General features: G+C 39.4%; 1 protein-coding gene across 1 annotated transcript in view; it reads left to right on the forward strand.

Moving 5' to 3' along the window:
* Window positions 1–12842, forward strand: part of Cdh17 (cadherin 17) — an 80932-nt gene extending 68090 nt beyond the window's left edge. Inside the window, exons 15-18 of the mRNA XM_027403525.2 lie at window positions 596–835; window positions 9259–9375; window positions 9508–9621; window positions 11981–12842. Of these exons, the coding sequence (XP_027259326.1) occupies window positions 596–835; window positions 9259–9375; window positions 9508–9621; window positions 11981–12081 (572 nt within the window). The 3' untranslated portion in view covers window positions 12082–12842. The remainder of the gene's footprint in view (window positions 1–595; window positions 836–9258; window positions 9376–9507; window positions 9622–11980) is intronic.
* The last annotated feature ends 1311 nt before the right edge of the window (window positions 12843–14153 follow it).

A 14153-nucleotide genomic window follows, 5' to 3' on the forward strand; every position in this document is an offset into this window, starting at 1 on the left:
TGTTTACATGTGAGACCTTCACAAAGCCAGGATTCTCAGCTGAAAAAAGTGAATATTAGGAAGTTGAGTCAGGATGCTTAAGGCAGTGGTAAGTGATGGAAGGTTCAGCTAGTAGCCTCCTGGACTAGTGACCTCTCCAGTGTGTACTAGCTGTGTGAACTTAGCTAAGTTACACAGCTTCTGAGTATCATCACACATGCACACACACACCATTTTTAAACATGTAAAACATTTTATTATATTTTATTTGTGTGTGTGTGTGTGTGTGTGTGTGTGTGTGTGTGTGTGTGTGTGTGTGTGTACATGTTAAAGATCAATTTGTGGGAGTTAGTTCTTTCTCCACGAGGCTTTCAGGGACTAAACTCGAGTTTCCAGGTTTGTCAGGAAGTGCCTTTGCCCATTGAGTCATCTTGTAGGTTATATTTAAACATTTTAACCAGTACCAAAAGTAGACCTATAATTCTAAAAGCTCCTACTACTTTAATAGACCTGACTGTTTAAATATTGATTTTTTTAAGGAAAGAGAAACATGTTTCTTCTGTATGAAAAATGATGACAATGTTTGGAATTATGTTCTAACCTTTCAATTTCTCAGGTGGGTCCTCTTTGAGCACCACGGCACATTTCCACCTGACTCTCACAGATGTGAATGACAACCCCCCACGCCTAGCCAAGGAGTACACAGGCTTGTTCTTCTGCCATCCCCTCAGTGCCACCCAGAGTCTCGTCTTTGAGGCCACCGATGATGACCAGCAGTCGTTTTGGAGGCCTCAGTTCACATTTGCCCTTGGCAGAGAAAGCTTACAAAATGACTGGGAAGTTTCCAAAATCAATGGTGAGTTCTCAAATGTACAGGTAGAAAAATCAATGATGGATGAAGGAGTAATGTTCCCTCGCCCCCTTTGTTGGCTTTACAACTCAACACAAAATTTTCTTCTTGCTCCAAGAAAGCAGGTCATGCCCTGGACACAACACAGGGAAAGTCTTCAAAGATCCAGGCTTTGTGGGAAGGGAAGCTTGACACCATGCACATCCTGGTTGGTGTACATGAGTAGGTGAACAACTTGAACATCAGTTGTAAATGTTAGGATGTACACCTGGCTGACCCTGGCCCCTAACGATGGGCGGGGCAAGCACAGGAGCTACCGTATCACCACGTTACCCACCATGCATTACCGTCTGCGTGAGGACTCTGTGTATGCGTGAAACCTCAGTGCGCATGCGCGGTCTTCCCTTTAACCAGTCCAGCCTGCCCCCCACCTCTCCTTGGGTTGGCTGACAATCCAACCCCATCCCCCCTCTTGTCAATAAACTCCACGTAGATTGATCATTCGTAGTTTCCCATTTCTCTACCAATAGCTGCAGCAGAAATCTAACAGTAAATTTCCAGTGAAGCCCGAGAAACAGATTTAATAATAAATGCTATCAAAATACAATTAATATATAGTAAAGTACATTAGATCAAAGTGTACAACTTTATAAGAATATATATACATGTAATATTATATACATAAGATCAGCACAACCAAGTGAATATTTTGCTACTCAACTTTTTATCTTACCTGATTTTTTTATTACCCTTGCTCACCGCACTAAGCCCACCCCATTTTCTCAGCCAGCAACTAATCTTTCTGTTGCTACAAATTTGTGTTTATTTTTGTAACTTCATATACTTCCATCTTCTTCCACGCAATATGATTATTTGAGGATTAATAATGCATTCTTGTTTTGGGTCCTAGAGCTTCATTTCATCATTGTACAGTAGTAATAAGACAAATTAGTGCTCATTCTCTCAAAGACTGCTAGTTTCTGGGCACATGTGTGGCCAAGTGTTTGGTAGGAGCATACTCTTTCATGTTTCTTAGTTGAACACCAAGGAGTTGATTGCCTACATCACATGGTAGGTTAAGCTTTGCTAGTTAAGAAAAGTTTAAACTATTTCCCAATTTGTGTGTAGCATTCTACATTCCCACCAGTGCACAAGAACCTCAGCTGCTCAGCACCCACCACCGTGCATCTGCGAGGCTTAGTTATTTTTAGCCTCTAAAGGGTGTGCATCAGTCCCCTATTATAGTTTTGATTGGTATTTCCATAGTGACTAAAGTTTTAAGGCCCTCCTCTTTTCATGTGGTGAGCTGCCATCCTTACATCAGTGAAGCATCTGATCGAATATTGGTACCAGCTTGGGTTCTTCAGCTTCTATTATTGAACTGTAGGGGTCTGTGTGTGTGTGTGTGTGTGTGTGTGTGTGTGTGTGTGTGTGTGTGTGTGTGTGTACTTTATCAGGAAATTGGATTTTTTTTAAGGCATGTGCCACCACCAGCCAAGATGAGTGACATTTATATAAAAGTTGTTTGGGAGAGGCAGGCAGATCTCTGAGTTCAAGACCAGCCTGGTCTTCAAGAGCTAGTTCCAGGACAGCCTCCAAAGCCATAGAGAAATCCTGTCTCTAGAAAAAAAATTGGGGATGAAGAGTAGGCTCAGTGGTTAACAGCACTAGCTGCTCTTAGGAAGGACTGGGTTCCATTTCCCAGCATCTACATGGCAGCTCTCTGTTGTAAGTCCAGTTTCAGAGGATTTTATGTCCACTTCTGGCCTCCATGAGCAGACACACACACACACACACACACACGCAGGCAAAATATTCATACCCATGAAATAAATATTTTTTAAAAAAGTTGTCTGAGCCAGGTATTGGTGGCACACGCCTTTAATCCCAGCACTCAGGAGGCAGAGGCAGAGTTCGAGGCCAGCCTGGTGGTCTCCAGAGCGAGTGCCAGGATAGGCTCCAAAGCTACAGAGAAACCCTGTCTCGAAAAACCAAAAACAAAAAGAAAAAAAAGTTGTCTGTGGAGTTGGAGTGATGGTTCAGTGGTTAAGAACACTTGCTTGCCAGGCGTTGGTGGCACCATGTTTGCATTGTGGCATGTCTCCCCAAACACACAAGTAAATGTAACAACAAAGCAAAACCAAAAATATTTACAAAATTTTAGACATGGGCTTGAAGCATTCCTCTAATTTTCCATTCCTTCTCCTTAATGAAATATCAGTAATAGACTTTATGTGTCTGAGTCTTTTGCTTGCATGAATGTGTGTATACCATGTACACTGCATGCCTGGTATCTGCAAAGCCCAGAGAGACTGTTGGATCCATTGGAACTTGAGTTTTAAATAGTTGTGAGCTGCCATGTAAGTGCTAGGAACTGAACCTGGGTTTCTTTTTTAAAAAATTTATTATGTATACAGTATTCTGTCTGCATATATGCCTACATGCCAGAAGAGCGCACCAGGTCTCATTGCAGATGATTATGAGCCACCATGTGGTTGCTGGGAATTGAACTCAGGTCCTCTGGAAGAGCAGCCTGTGCTCTTAACCACTGAGTCATCTCTCCAACCCTCTTTTTTTTTTTCAGAGACATGGTTTCTCTGTATTGTTTTGGAACCTGTCCTGGAACTCATTCTGTAGACCAGGCTGGCCTCAAACTCACAGAGATCCACCTGTCTCGTCTCCCGAGTGCTAGGAGATTGGATTTTTATAGCATTGTCTTCTCAATTTTAAAAATTTATTTTTTATTATGTATATGTGCCTTGTGAATGTGCACCATGTATGTGCAGTCAAGTGACTACAGAGTCACACAAGGGACCTTAGAACTGGAGTTACAGTGATTGTGAGCCAATATGATGTGCTGGGAACTGACTCTGGTCCTTTGAAAGAGCAGCAAGCACTCTTAACCCCCGAGTCACCTCTCCAGATCCTATTGCAATATTTAAAAAATATTAAAATCAGAATTATTGGTTTCTTATATAATCTGTGATTTTTAAAAGTGCCTCCTCTTTTCTGAAGAGAAATGGAGGAGGAGTGGAGGGAGAAGAAAATGCAATAGGGATGTATTGAAAACCAAAAAAGAAGAAAAAAATTTTTTTAACCTAACAAAGGTCACTAAAAGAAGATGCATTTTGTGCTAATGATTATAGGGTAAGTGGCCACAGTCAAGGTGCTTAGCTTTTAATATGGCTACCTAATTGTTCTAACACCATTTATTTAAAATATCCCTTAGCATGGATTATCTTGAAAATTTCAGAAAAATCAAGTGGAAAAAAAATCCTATCTTACAATACTATATTGTTTTGGTTACTATAGACCCATATAAGACCAGGAATCAGGTGCTATCATTTTTCCAAAGTTGTTTTGTCCGTTCTAGGTGTTTTGTGTTTCAGTATAAATGTCAGCATGCCACTTGTCTATTTCTATCAAAAGAATCTGTTGACATTGGTCTTAGATTCCGCCGAGTCTGTATGGGTGTTTGGGGGTGGGGTGTCTTCAATTCATGAGCACCGTGTGTGTCTCCACTTACTGAGATCTTTAATTTCTTTCAACAACATAGCTTAGGATTCAGTGTGTAGTTCTTGCAAAAATTTTCAGCTCTTTTGAATAGTGTTGTAAGATTTGTACTTCTATACATCTCCTGGATATAGACACACAATTGGTGGTTTTTATATATTACTTTCATATGACAATTCAGTGACATTGTGTGCCAATTTTTATAGTCTTTGGAACCTATCGGCTTTCTACATAGGTTGTGTTGTCTATAACTGACAGTTTTACTACTTCCCTTTCAATCTTGCCTCATCACTGGCTAAAGCTTTCAATAAGGGGAGTAGTGGTAATGAGAACCCAAGTGCTTGCTTGCTCTCTTATTGTAGAGGGTAAGTTGCCCATCCTCATGGTAAGTATAATTCATAGGTGATCTATAAATTTGATACTTTGCCTTTCTAGTCACAACTTGCTGAGAACTTTTTCCATTTGTATGAATAAGTTGGAGGTTTTTTGTTTTTTGTTTTTTGTTTTTTGTTTTGGTCAGCAATTGGTGGGTTATATTGGCTTTTATCTTAAAACAATTGCTTGGATAAGGTCTGTTTGGTGATGAAATGTTTTATGCAATTTTGAATTTAATTTGTTAAAATTAAGTCTTTGTGCTTATGTTAATAAATTTATATAAATTGACCTATATTTTTCCTTACAATGCTTTTAAAAAATCAGTTTTTGATATCAGTGACTGCCGATCTAATATAGTAAGTTTGGAGGTACTCTACCTATTCAATCTGGAAGCCTATGTGTGTGAAATTGGGATCATTTCTTCCTTAAAGTTTGGGAGAATTTATTTGCTGATGAATACATTTGGCAACAGAAAGGTGTTTTTTTTTTGGTAGAAAATTTAACTGTATATTTCATTTCTTTGTTAAATAAGTCTTTTCAATTACATATTCTTGGTTGAGGTTGTTAGTCTGTAGTTTCAAATATTTGCCTAGTTTGTTTGGTTTGTCTAACTTATTGGCATACAGTAACTGATAACATTCTATCTTCAATATCAATAGATGTATAGTGATATCAGTTCATTCTGATGTTGGCAAGTTTTTTCTTGTTTTCCCTAACCAAGTAGGGGACAAGTTTATTTGTTTTGTTCTTAGTTTCAAAGAACTAGCTTTTAGATGTGAGTTTTCTCTGTGTTTTTGTATGCCCTTGCCTGGGTCTTTATTTTCCTTATTCCTCTGCTGTGCTTTCCTTGTTCTTATTTTATACTTACTAGGGTAGAGTCTGTGCAGTTTATTTTGGATATTCTTTCTTTGTTAAGATAGGTGTGTAGTGCTTCAGACTATCTCTCAGGGTTACTTCACCTGTCTTTTACTTCTTTAGTAGTTTACAAAACCACAGAATTATCTTTTGTGTCCTATGGGTTGCTTAGAAATGTCTAAAAATATTTTGCAAATGTACTTTCATTTTTTCCTATTTTCTTTGTGTGCTTTACTTTGGGTAGATTCTACTTCAGTGTCTTCAGGCTACTGAGTTTTCTGTCATATTCTATTTTCTATCTATTCCATCAAGTATATTTTTCACATCAAAACATTTTAGTTGTCAGCACTACACATTAATTTGGGTCTTTTGTGCAGCGTCTATATATACTGTTCTCAAGTGTCCAGCTTCTTGAATAGATGACTATTTTCTTGTCATTGTCTACTCTATCACATATTTACTTGGTTAGTTTTTCTTATTATTCTATTTTTCTAGCATGTTGACAAATTTTTATAAAACATGGGACACTTTTTAATTCCTGCAAATATTGAGTTTTATTCTGAACTGCAAAGTCTTGTTATCAATTTGAAAATTCAGTGCTGGCCCTGCCTGACCTGAACTGAGCCCCTAGGAGCTCAACTGGCTATCCTCATGAGCTACAATGTTTTTGGCTTTGGTTCTGGGAGCAGGAACCCACCCTGTGTGAATTCAGATGACTGTTCCATTCTTCTATTTTTTCTTTTTTATAAATTCTGTGTAATTGAAGCTACAATGTGAAGTCAAGCCCAGGTTCCTCTTCCCTGCAGAGATACTAAAGATGTAACAGGAAGCTGGAGGCAGTTGTGGGACTTATCCATTTATCTTTCTTCCTTTAACATTTTCCTGTATTTATCTGTTATTTTCATTGTTTTTGTTTGGATGCTAAACCTAGATCCTGTTAAAAGCAAAGGTCTTGTCTTGGAATTGGAAATTTTCTTGGCATATAGATGAATATATATATATATATATATATATATATATATATATATATATGCTAAAACTTGTAAACAAAAAGTCAATGCTTAATGAAACTTTAATACTGTCAGCCACTGTCACAACAATGACAATTTTGAGTTAATTAGATAAATAAGCACCCAGCCACAGCTGAGGCAAATAACACTGTCCTTTGGCTTCAACATAATGAGTGTTCTTTCTATAGTCTACTTTGTGGCTTGTGTTTGCTTGTTTGTTCTATCTACTGAAGATTTTTTTTTCTGTAGACAGCACTTTTCCTCCTTTGGAGCCATTCTAGTGTTCCTAAATGGAAAGATGTTGTGATGTGCCTGGATGTATTTTGTGTAGACAGAAGTTATAGTGCTACTGGCCAGGGGTTCAAAGTCAATGTCTTAATACATGTTAATAAGGTAGCTTTCAACAGAAACATACAGGAAACAAGTTTACACATTTATCACTTGATTAAAATGTTGTGATTAAAGGCCACAGAAATTTAAAACCTGTATTTCTCAAAGGAATAAAAGTTCAGTATTTATTAATTCAGTGTTTAGGACAAATTTATAGAATTGCTGTTCTACCAAGAAACTGTGAATTCAGAACTTAAAGGATAGCTTTATTTTTTTAATTAGTTCTTTGAGAATTTTGTACAATATATTTTGACTATATAATTTAATGCTATGTCCACTTATAAAAATAATAGTGTAAGATTCTCCCCCTAGAACTCATGACATATCTAGCCACAGGTTCTTGGTCCCAGGACCCAATAGCAGTGCTATTATGGGTTTCATCTCATGAAATGGCCTTAAATCAATCAGAAAGTGGTTGGGTACTCCCCTGACATCCATGCCATTGTTGTCCAGTGAGCATGTCTTGCCAGGTTGGTTGTTATTGTAGCACATAGAGTTCACAACTGGGTAATACTGATAATTATTTTTCTCCTCTGTAATTGTGCATAGTGCCTTCTATTTATGAAAACTATCCAGTAGGTATTAAAATTCCAGATGAATACTAGTTTGATTTCTGCATGTTCTATGTCTTAAATATGTGCTACTCCAACAGTAGGATCTCACGATTAAGTACTGGATAGTAACCAAGGGCACTGGCAATAGCCTGTATTGTTTGGTAATCTATAAGACATCACTGTTCAGCAACTTCAACAGTGGCAACACATCCCTGGTACTTGGACTTTTATTTGTTGTCCTATAATGTCTAGTATGTTATGTGTTATAACCATTTAAAATCTTTATATGTACTTATGCATATATAAGAACTTTTTATAATAGTGGGTTTCTATATGACTTACAAAATAACTCAACCAACAAACTAATCCCAGATTCACAAATACCAACACAGAAGCAAAAATTGCAAGAAAAAATAATCTATTTCCAAAAATAGAAGTTTCATAGTAATGGCTCCTAATGAAAATGATGTAGGAGGATATCTCTAGACAGAGAATTAAAAATAAGGATTATAATTGTGTTCAAACAACTCAAAGACAAAGAGCTGAATGCAACAAGGAAGTCTATCTAAGAATGAATATAGAGTTTGAATCCTGAAGAAAATTCAACTGAATAAAAAAAGAAAACTCAGTGGAAAGCCTCACTAACATATGGATCATGCCAAAAATAGAGTCAGGGAGTGAAGACAAAGTACAGTGCTAGAAAGAAAGTTCGATGAGAATTTTTTTTTTTTAATGGATAGAACACCGGAGAGTTTTGGGATATAGAGAAAATACATTAAATTCATAGAAACCAGACACATTACAGAATGATAAGGAAATCAAGAAGAAAACCCCCCAAATTTCTATAATTAAATGAAAAAGAAAACACAACATACCAAAATCTATGTGGCACAATTTGAAAAGCAGTTCTAGGAGGAGAATTTACAATAAGTGACTTTAGCCAGGCGCTGGTGGCACACGCCTTTAATCCCAGCACTCGGGAGGCAGAGGCAGGCAGATCTCTGTGAGTTTGAGGCCAGCCTGGTCTCCAGAGAGAGTGCCAGGATAGGCTCCAAAGCTACACAGAGAAACCCTGTCTTGAAAAACAAAAAAACAAAACAAAACAAACAAACAAAAAAGAATATGGAAAGGCACACTGATCAAGTCTGCTTCATTCCAGAGATTTGGGGATCATTTCACATATGTAAATCGATAAGCATCATATAAATAAACTCAAGGACAGAAACCAATAACCATCTCATTAGGTGCAGAAAAGGCCATTGACAAAATCCGGCATCTCTTCATGATCAAAGATCTGGAGAATCTAAGGAAACAGGGACACAGTATAACAATACAGGGGACTCACTATAACAAAGGCAATATATAGCAAGTCCCCAGCCAACATCATGCTAAATGGAGAAAATCTTGAAGCCTTTTCACCAAAATCAGGAGCAAGACAAGGATGTCTCACCCTCTTCCAACTCCTATTCAATCATAGCCCTTGTAAAGTCTTAGATAGAGCAGTAAGACAAAAGAAGGAGATACAGTTGAGAATAATGGGCAAGGGAGAAGTTAGAGGATGTTTTGGTCTATTTATTAAGGTAAGTGACATGGAAAAATGTGTTTAGTTATGTGAAGTATCACCTATGTCAGATTACTTTCCAGTCTATCTTATTATATACATACAATGCAACAATGAGCTTCATTTCTGCTGGGCAAGGGTTCTGAGTTCTTTTTCTCCCTGTTCTGACAGGCACACATGCTAGACTGTCCACCAAGCACACACGCTTTGAGGAACGAGTTTATGAAATCCCCATCCTCCTCAGTGATGGGGGGCAGCCACCCATGGAAGGCATTGTTTCCTTATCAGGTAGGCTCTTTGCATAGGCAATGTGGAATATCTGTTACCACGGGCAGGTTAAGGAGTACTTGTCTTTAAAGTGGGATTCAGCAACAATATTCATTTGAAAACTTACTTACCAAATACTCGTCTGCTTTTTAGTTACTTTCTGCCAGTGTGTGGAAGGAAGCTGTTTCCGGCCAGCAGGTAGCCATGATGGGATACCCACTGTGGGTATGGCAGTTGGTATACTTCTGACCACCTTTCTGGTCATTGGTGAGTATGACTTCTTGGAGCCAAGGATTCTTGTCCCTGGCTTGATTGTGAGCTCATCATATCATCTTACTTAGGGGTTTCATAGCTTGGGTAACTAACTGAGGATTGTCACCAGTCAGTCACATCAGAGTATCCTGATTGGGAGATACTATGTCGGAAGCAGCCCACCACCTGTCATTCCTGACCTTGGATTTCCATGCTGACATTTGTACCACAGGACTCTTTGTATTAATCAGCCTTTATTTTTTAATTTGAGTAACAAATACCTGAGATAATCAACTTTAAAAAAAATGTTCCCTTCTGGCTCGTGGTTTCAGTGGTTTGAATTGATGACTGACTGGCCTGATCATTCAGGATCCATGCCAAGGGAGCTCTTTATTGAGCAAAGCTGCTCACCAGCCAGTGGGAACAAATGAAGAAGAAGGGTCCTACATTCCCTTTGAGGGTCCGTCTTCAAGAGGACTAGGGGGAAGTCTCCTGATCTTTAAAGTTCTTACTATCTGCTAGTAATGCTGTATTGGGGACCTTTGGCGTATAGTCAAGATAGAAGACATATGAAGTTCTACACACAGAATGCTGTATTTTGAGCCTGGTTACCAAGCTTTTCTGAGTGAGAAAGACTTGCACTCTCTGCTCTGCTGGGCTTGTTGGGCTGGTATTGTGATGGGTAAGGCCCACATGACCCTTTACTTAGACAGGTCTTGGGCTCTACTGTCCATGTTGGAATAGATAGGAATAGGTTGGAATAGGAATAGATGCGGTGACAACTGAAATGTTGCCGAGTTTTGCTTCAAGTTTCTTTTTTTAAAAAATGACTCTGGACCTTGATTCTTTATAATCCAGAGTAATTCCATTGCATCACAGCCTTGATGGAAAGCAGTCCTCTCTTGTACCTCCCGCAATAGCCATGCTTTAACTATAGCTGTCCTCACAGTGGTTAATTCAAGAGTTATTTTAATATACATGTGTATATGACTGAATGGCTTAACCCAGTCTCACATTATTTCCTGGAGTAATTCCCATCTCCCCCTTTCTTTAAAGTCTTAACTATTCCTTTTGTATCTAGGCATTTGTTCCCAAGTCCCAAGCTATCACACTGGACTTTAACACAGGACTTGGAAAGGACTCTCTTTTCTCCATGCTCTTCAGTGCAAACTCCTCATGACATGGGTGATATTGAAGGGCCTTGGCAGCCTGGCTGCTACTCACCTTACCATGCACGGTGTCCAGGTGGCCTCCTTGAGAACCACTGTCTGCTGTACACACTTCATACCAACAGGGATGAGGTTCCTTTCTTTTGAGAAAGGGACTCTCTTTGTAGCTAATTCTGGCCTTGAACTCAGGCAATCTTCTTGCCTCAACCTCACAGCTAGATATGTGAGATACTATTTACTAAACTCCTTCTGCTTTTATTCCTTTCATTTTTTTTTCTACCCTCCTTGAAAGGATTGAGTTCATGCCCAAATTGCAATTTCCTCACGTAGTCTTATTTCTGTGATCCTATTTTAAAGAATGGGCAGTTTTGAGAACATGTAGAAATAGAATTAACAGGGCCTTATTATTTCATACCTTTATTCTTTTCAAATGGGGATGTGTGAGTTATTACAAGATCATTGTCTGAGCATCTAGTCTTCTCCACCATGATGCCTCCTGTATTACTGATGAGCAGTTTCTTTAAAGTAACTCCCCCTTTTTCCTATCAGTCTCTGATAGTTCAGATGACTATCAAAAACCCACAGTATGATCTTGTAACAGTTCAGAGAGGTAGGAGAAATCAGAAAGGGTAGGCAGTCTCCTCAAGGTCCCTCGGCGTGACTGGCCCTATTAGGAAGGCACCCATAGTATGTATCTGCCAAGTGTCTACCACTAGGCTGCATGCCAAGCCCTTGCTGTGAAATTAAAACTGTTTTTGAATCACAAAATGATGCATGTTTGATAGGTATGATGGAAGCAGGCTCTAGGTGGGTGGGTAGGTCCGACTGCTCCCTGCTTCTGATTTAACTCCATTCTCTGGAGAAGAAAAACTGGAATCAATATTTTGGTACATACCAAGTTCGGACACTCTTCTGCATGCTTTTTCCCTGCAGAGGAATTAGGACATCGGCTCCTCTATTCCCCAGTAGAGATCCTGCCAGCTTCCAGATTAGTTATAGCTTGGGGGCTTCCTACGTACTGATAGCAAAAGATCTGGTTACTTACGCAAGAGAGCCAATGCCCAGAGTTCTGTACTCATTAGAACAGAAAAGCACCATCAAATCCCACAAATGGAGTCATTCTCCACTCCTGCCCCTAAGATACTGTGACTGTGTTAGTACATCTAAAGACCGAAGTTGTTTGACCCTGGGTTTTCTCTTTTCAGGTATAATTTTAGCAGTTGTATTCATCCGAATAAAGAAAGATAAAGGAAACGATAATGTTGAAAATCCCCAGTCCCCTGAAACTAGACCTCTGAGAAGCTGAATTTGAAAAGTTTATGCACCAAATCCTACATCAGTGCCTTGGCTGTTTAATTTCATCCAAAATGTGAACTACAATTGGTGGAGTTTATGCATTGTGTGCTACATCAAGGCCCCAGCTGTTTAATCTCACAATTTTATCCAAAATGTGAACTATAATTTCTTTGATAGCATGCCACTCTTGTAATATTTTATACTACTTTGATACTTTATGTGCTGTAGACATTAGACTTATTTTCCATTTTCCCATGACATTTTCCTCTTCCACAAAAGCCCCTTAGCTACATAATCTAAACTTTCTGTTCTGGGACAGATGAACTGATTACGCTTCCCGTACACTGTTTCTTTAGAGACCACCAGCTACCCATCACCAAACTCCCCAGATTCCATGTCTTCTTTGTCTATTCCACTGTGTCCCTTCATCTTTTGGTGTTACATTGAATTTAGAATATGTCACACAAGAGAACAAAGTGGAGTCCCAGGAAAAAGAAAAGTGGGCAGCTTTGTTCCATAGCATGAACAGCTTTTCTGTGTTATTAACCATCTTTAATGGAGGCCCTCCAACTTGGCAATGGCGCAGACCCTGGGGAGGTATCAAACACAGTTGCTCTGTTTCCAGAGAGATTGACTTCATAAACTTGGGCACAGGAACTGACGAGCTGTCTGGGTTTACTTACTATTACATGCTTACATACCTGCTGCACGTGTTTTTTTGTATATTGAAGTTTTGTTATATATTTATCATGTGGAGGAAACAAGAAAGCATGGAAGTGGTGAGGAATATCAGAAATAAATGTTGGTTTCATTTGTTTTTATTTCCCTGATCTTCCTCTTTCATTGTGTGTGTGTGTGTGTGTGTGTGTGTGTGTGTGTGTGTGTGTGTGTGTGTATGTATGTGTATGTGTAGGGAGGCGGGTTGGTCCGGAAAGCAATGGTTGTTACTTTTCAAAAGTTCTGCCATATGGAGTCCATATAAGATGAAGGGTATACAGACTTTTACATCACTGCATACCTGAGCTTCCAGGCACGTGGAACCTTGATAGGTTCCAGACTTCCCACAGATGAACTTGGGACTTGGGGAAGGCAGAGGCACTACAACTGGGAAAGCCATTCCTCCACCTAAGAGATCCTTCATCCAATAGTAGCCTGGATCATGCTGCCACCCCTAAACCCATGAATCCCATGATGCTTCAAAAGAGGCACTGGCTCTCTCCCATTCCAGCTATTCCCTGGTAGGTCAGAGTCAAGCAGCTCAGTGGCCATGTCTCTCTTCATCAGAAGAGACTCTCAAACATGATCCTCTCACATGTACTTGGAGAAGTGGCTGTTTAATATCCTTGACAATGTTTTAAAAATGAGAGTTTTATAATGCAATTAATTTCTATTTTATTGATTTATTTTTTCTCACCCAGCATGGCATAGCTCCACTTAACATTGCTGAATGACTGCTATGTGTCAGTCATTTGTAGCTACCTGGGCTCTTAAGGCCAGGAGGATAGCTTTCTGAAGTGATTTTGGGGATTAAGGACTTAGCAATGATGACTAAAATACACAATGTAGTTCAGGTTTCTATGTGTTACCTGTCCTGAAAGTCACTGGTTTCTTTGGAGAGAAACGAAAGGCCCCCTTTTCCAAGAGTTCCTCACTCTGAGAGTGCCAGCTGAGGTGATGGGTGGGGCAGGAAAGTTACAGGAAGGCAGGCTTTTGCAGCCAGTGCTCATCTGACTCAGGAGAACATTTCCATGTTTGTCATCCAAACAGCTGGGTTCATGTGGTGGCAAGTATCCAAGGCTCCATTTGGAAGAGAAGGGGCTGTGTATAGGGGATGTGGGACCAAAAATAGCTCACTGCTTACCCTGAATTGTAGTTACTCTTAAATTAAGTCCAAGACTGAGAGGAAACACTGGTGTTTTGGTAGCATAAAACAACATCACCTCTTTGGCACTTGGTCAAGAGTGGATCCCAGAGGCAGAATTTCCTGGGGCCTCACTCATCACAGCCAAGGGTGGTCATGGTCTTGGTTCATGGGAGACACTGAGAATCAGGGAAGGTTGTTGGAGTAGCTAGGTCAGGATG

This window comes from Cricetulus griseus, chromosome 2 (assembly GCF_003668045.3).
Source record: "Cricetulus griseus strain 17A/GY chromosome 2, alternate assembly CriGri-PICRH-1.0, whole genome shotgun sequence".
In the NCBI taxonomy this organism is placed as follows: Eukaryota; Metazoa; Chordata; class Mammalia; order Rodentia; family Cricetidae; genus Cricetulus; species Cricetulus griseus.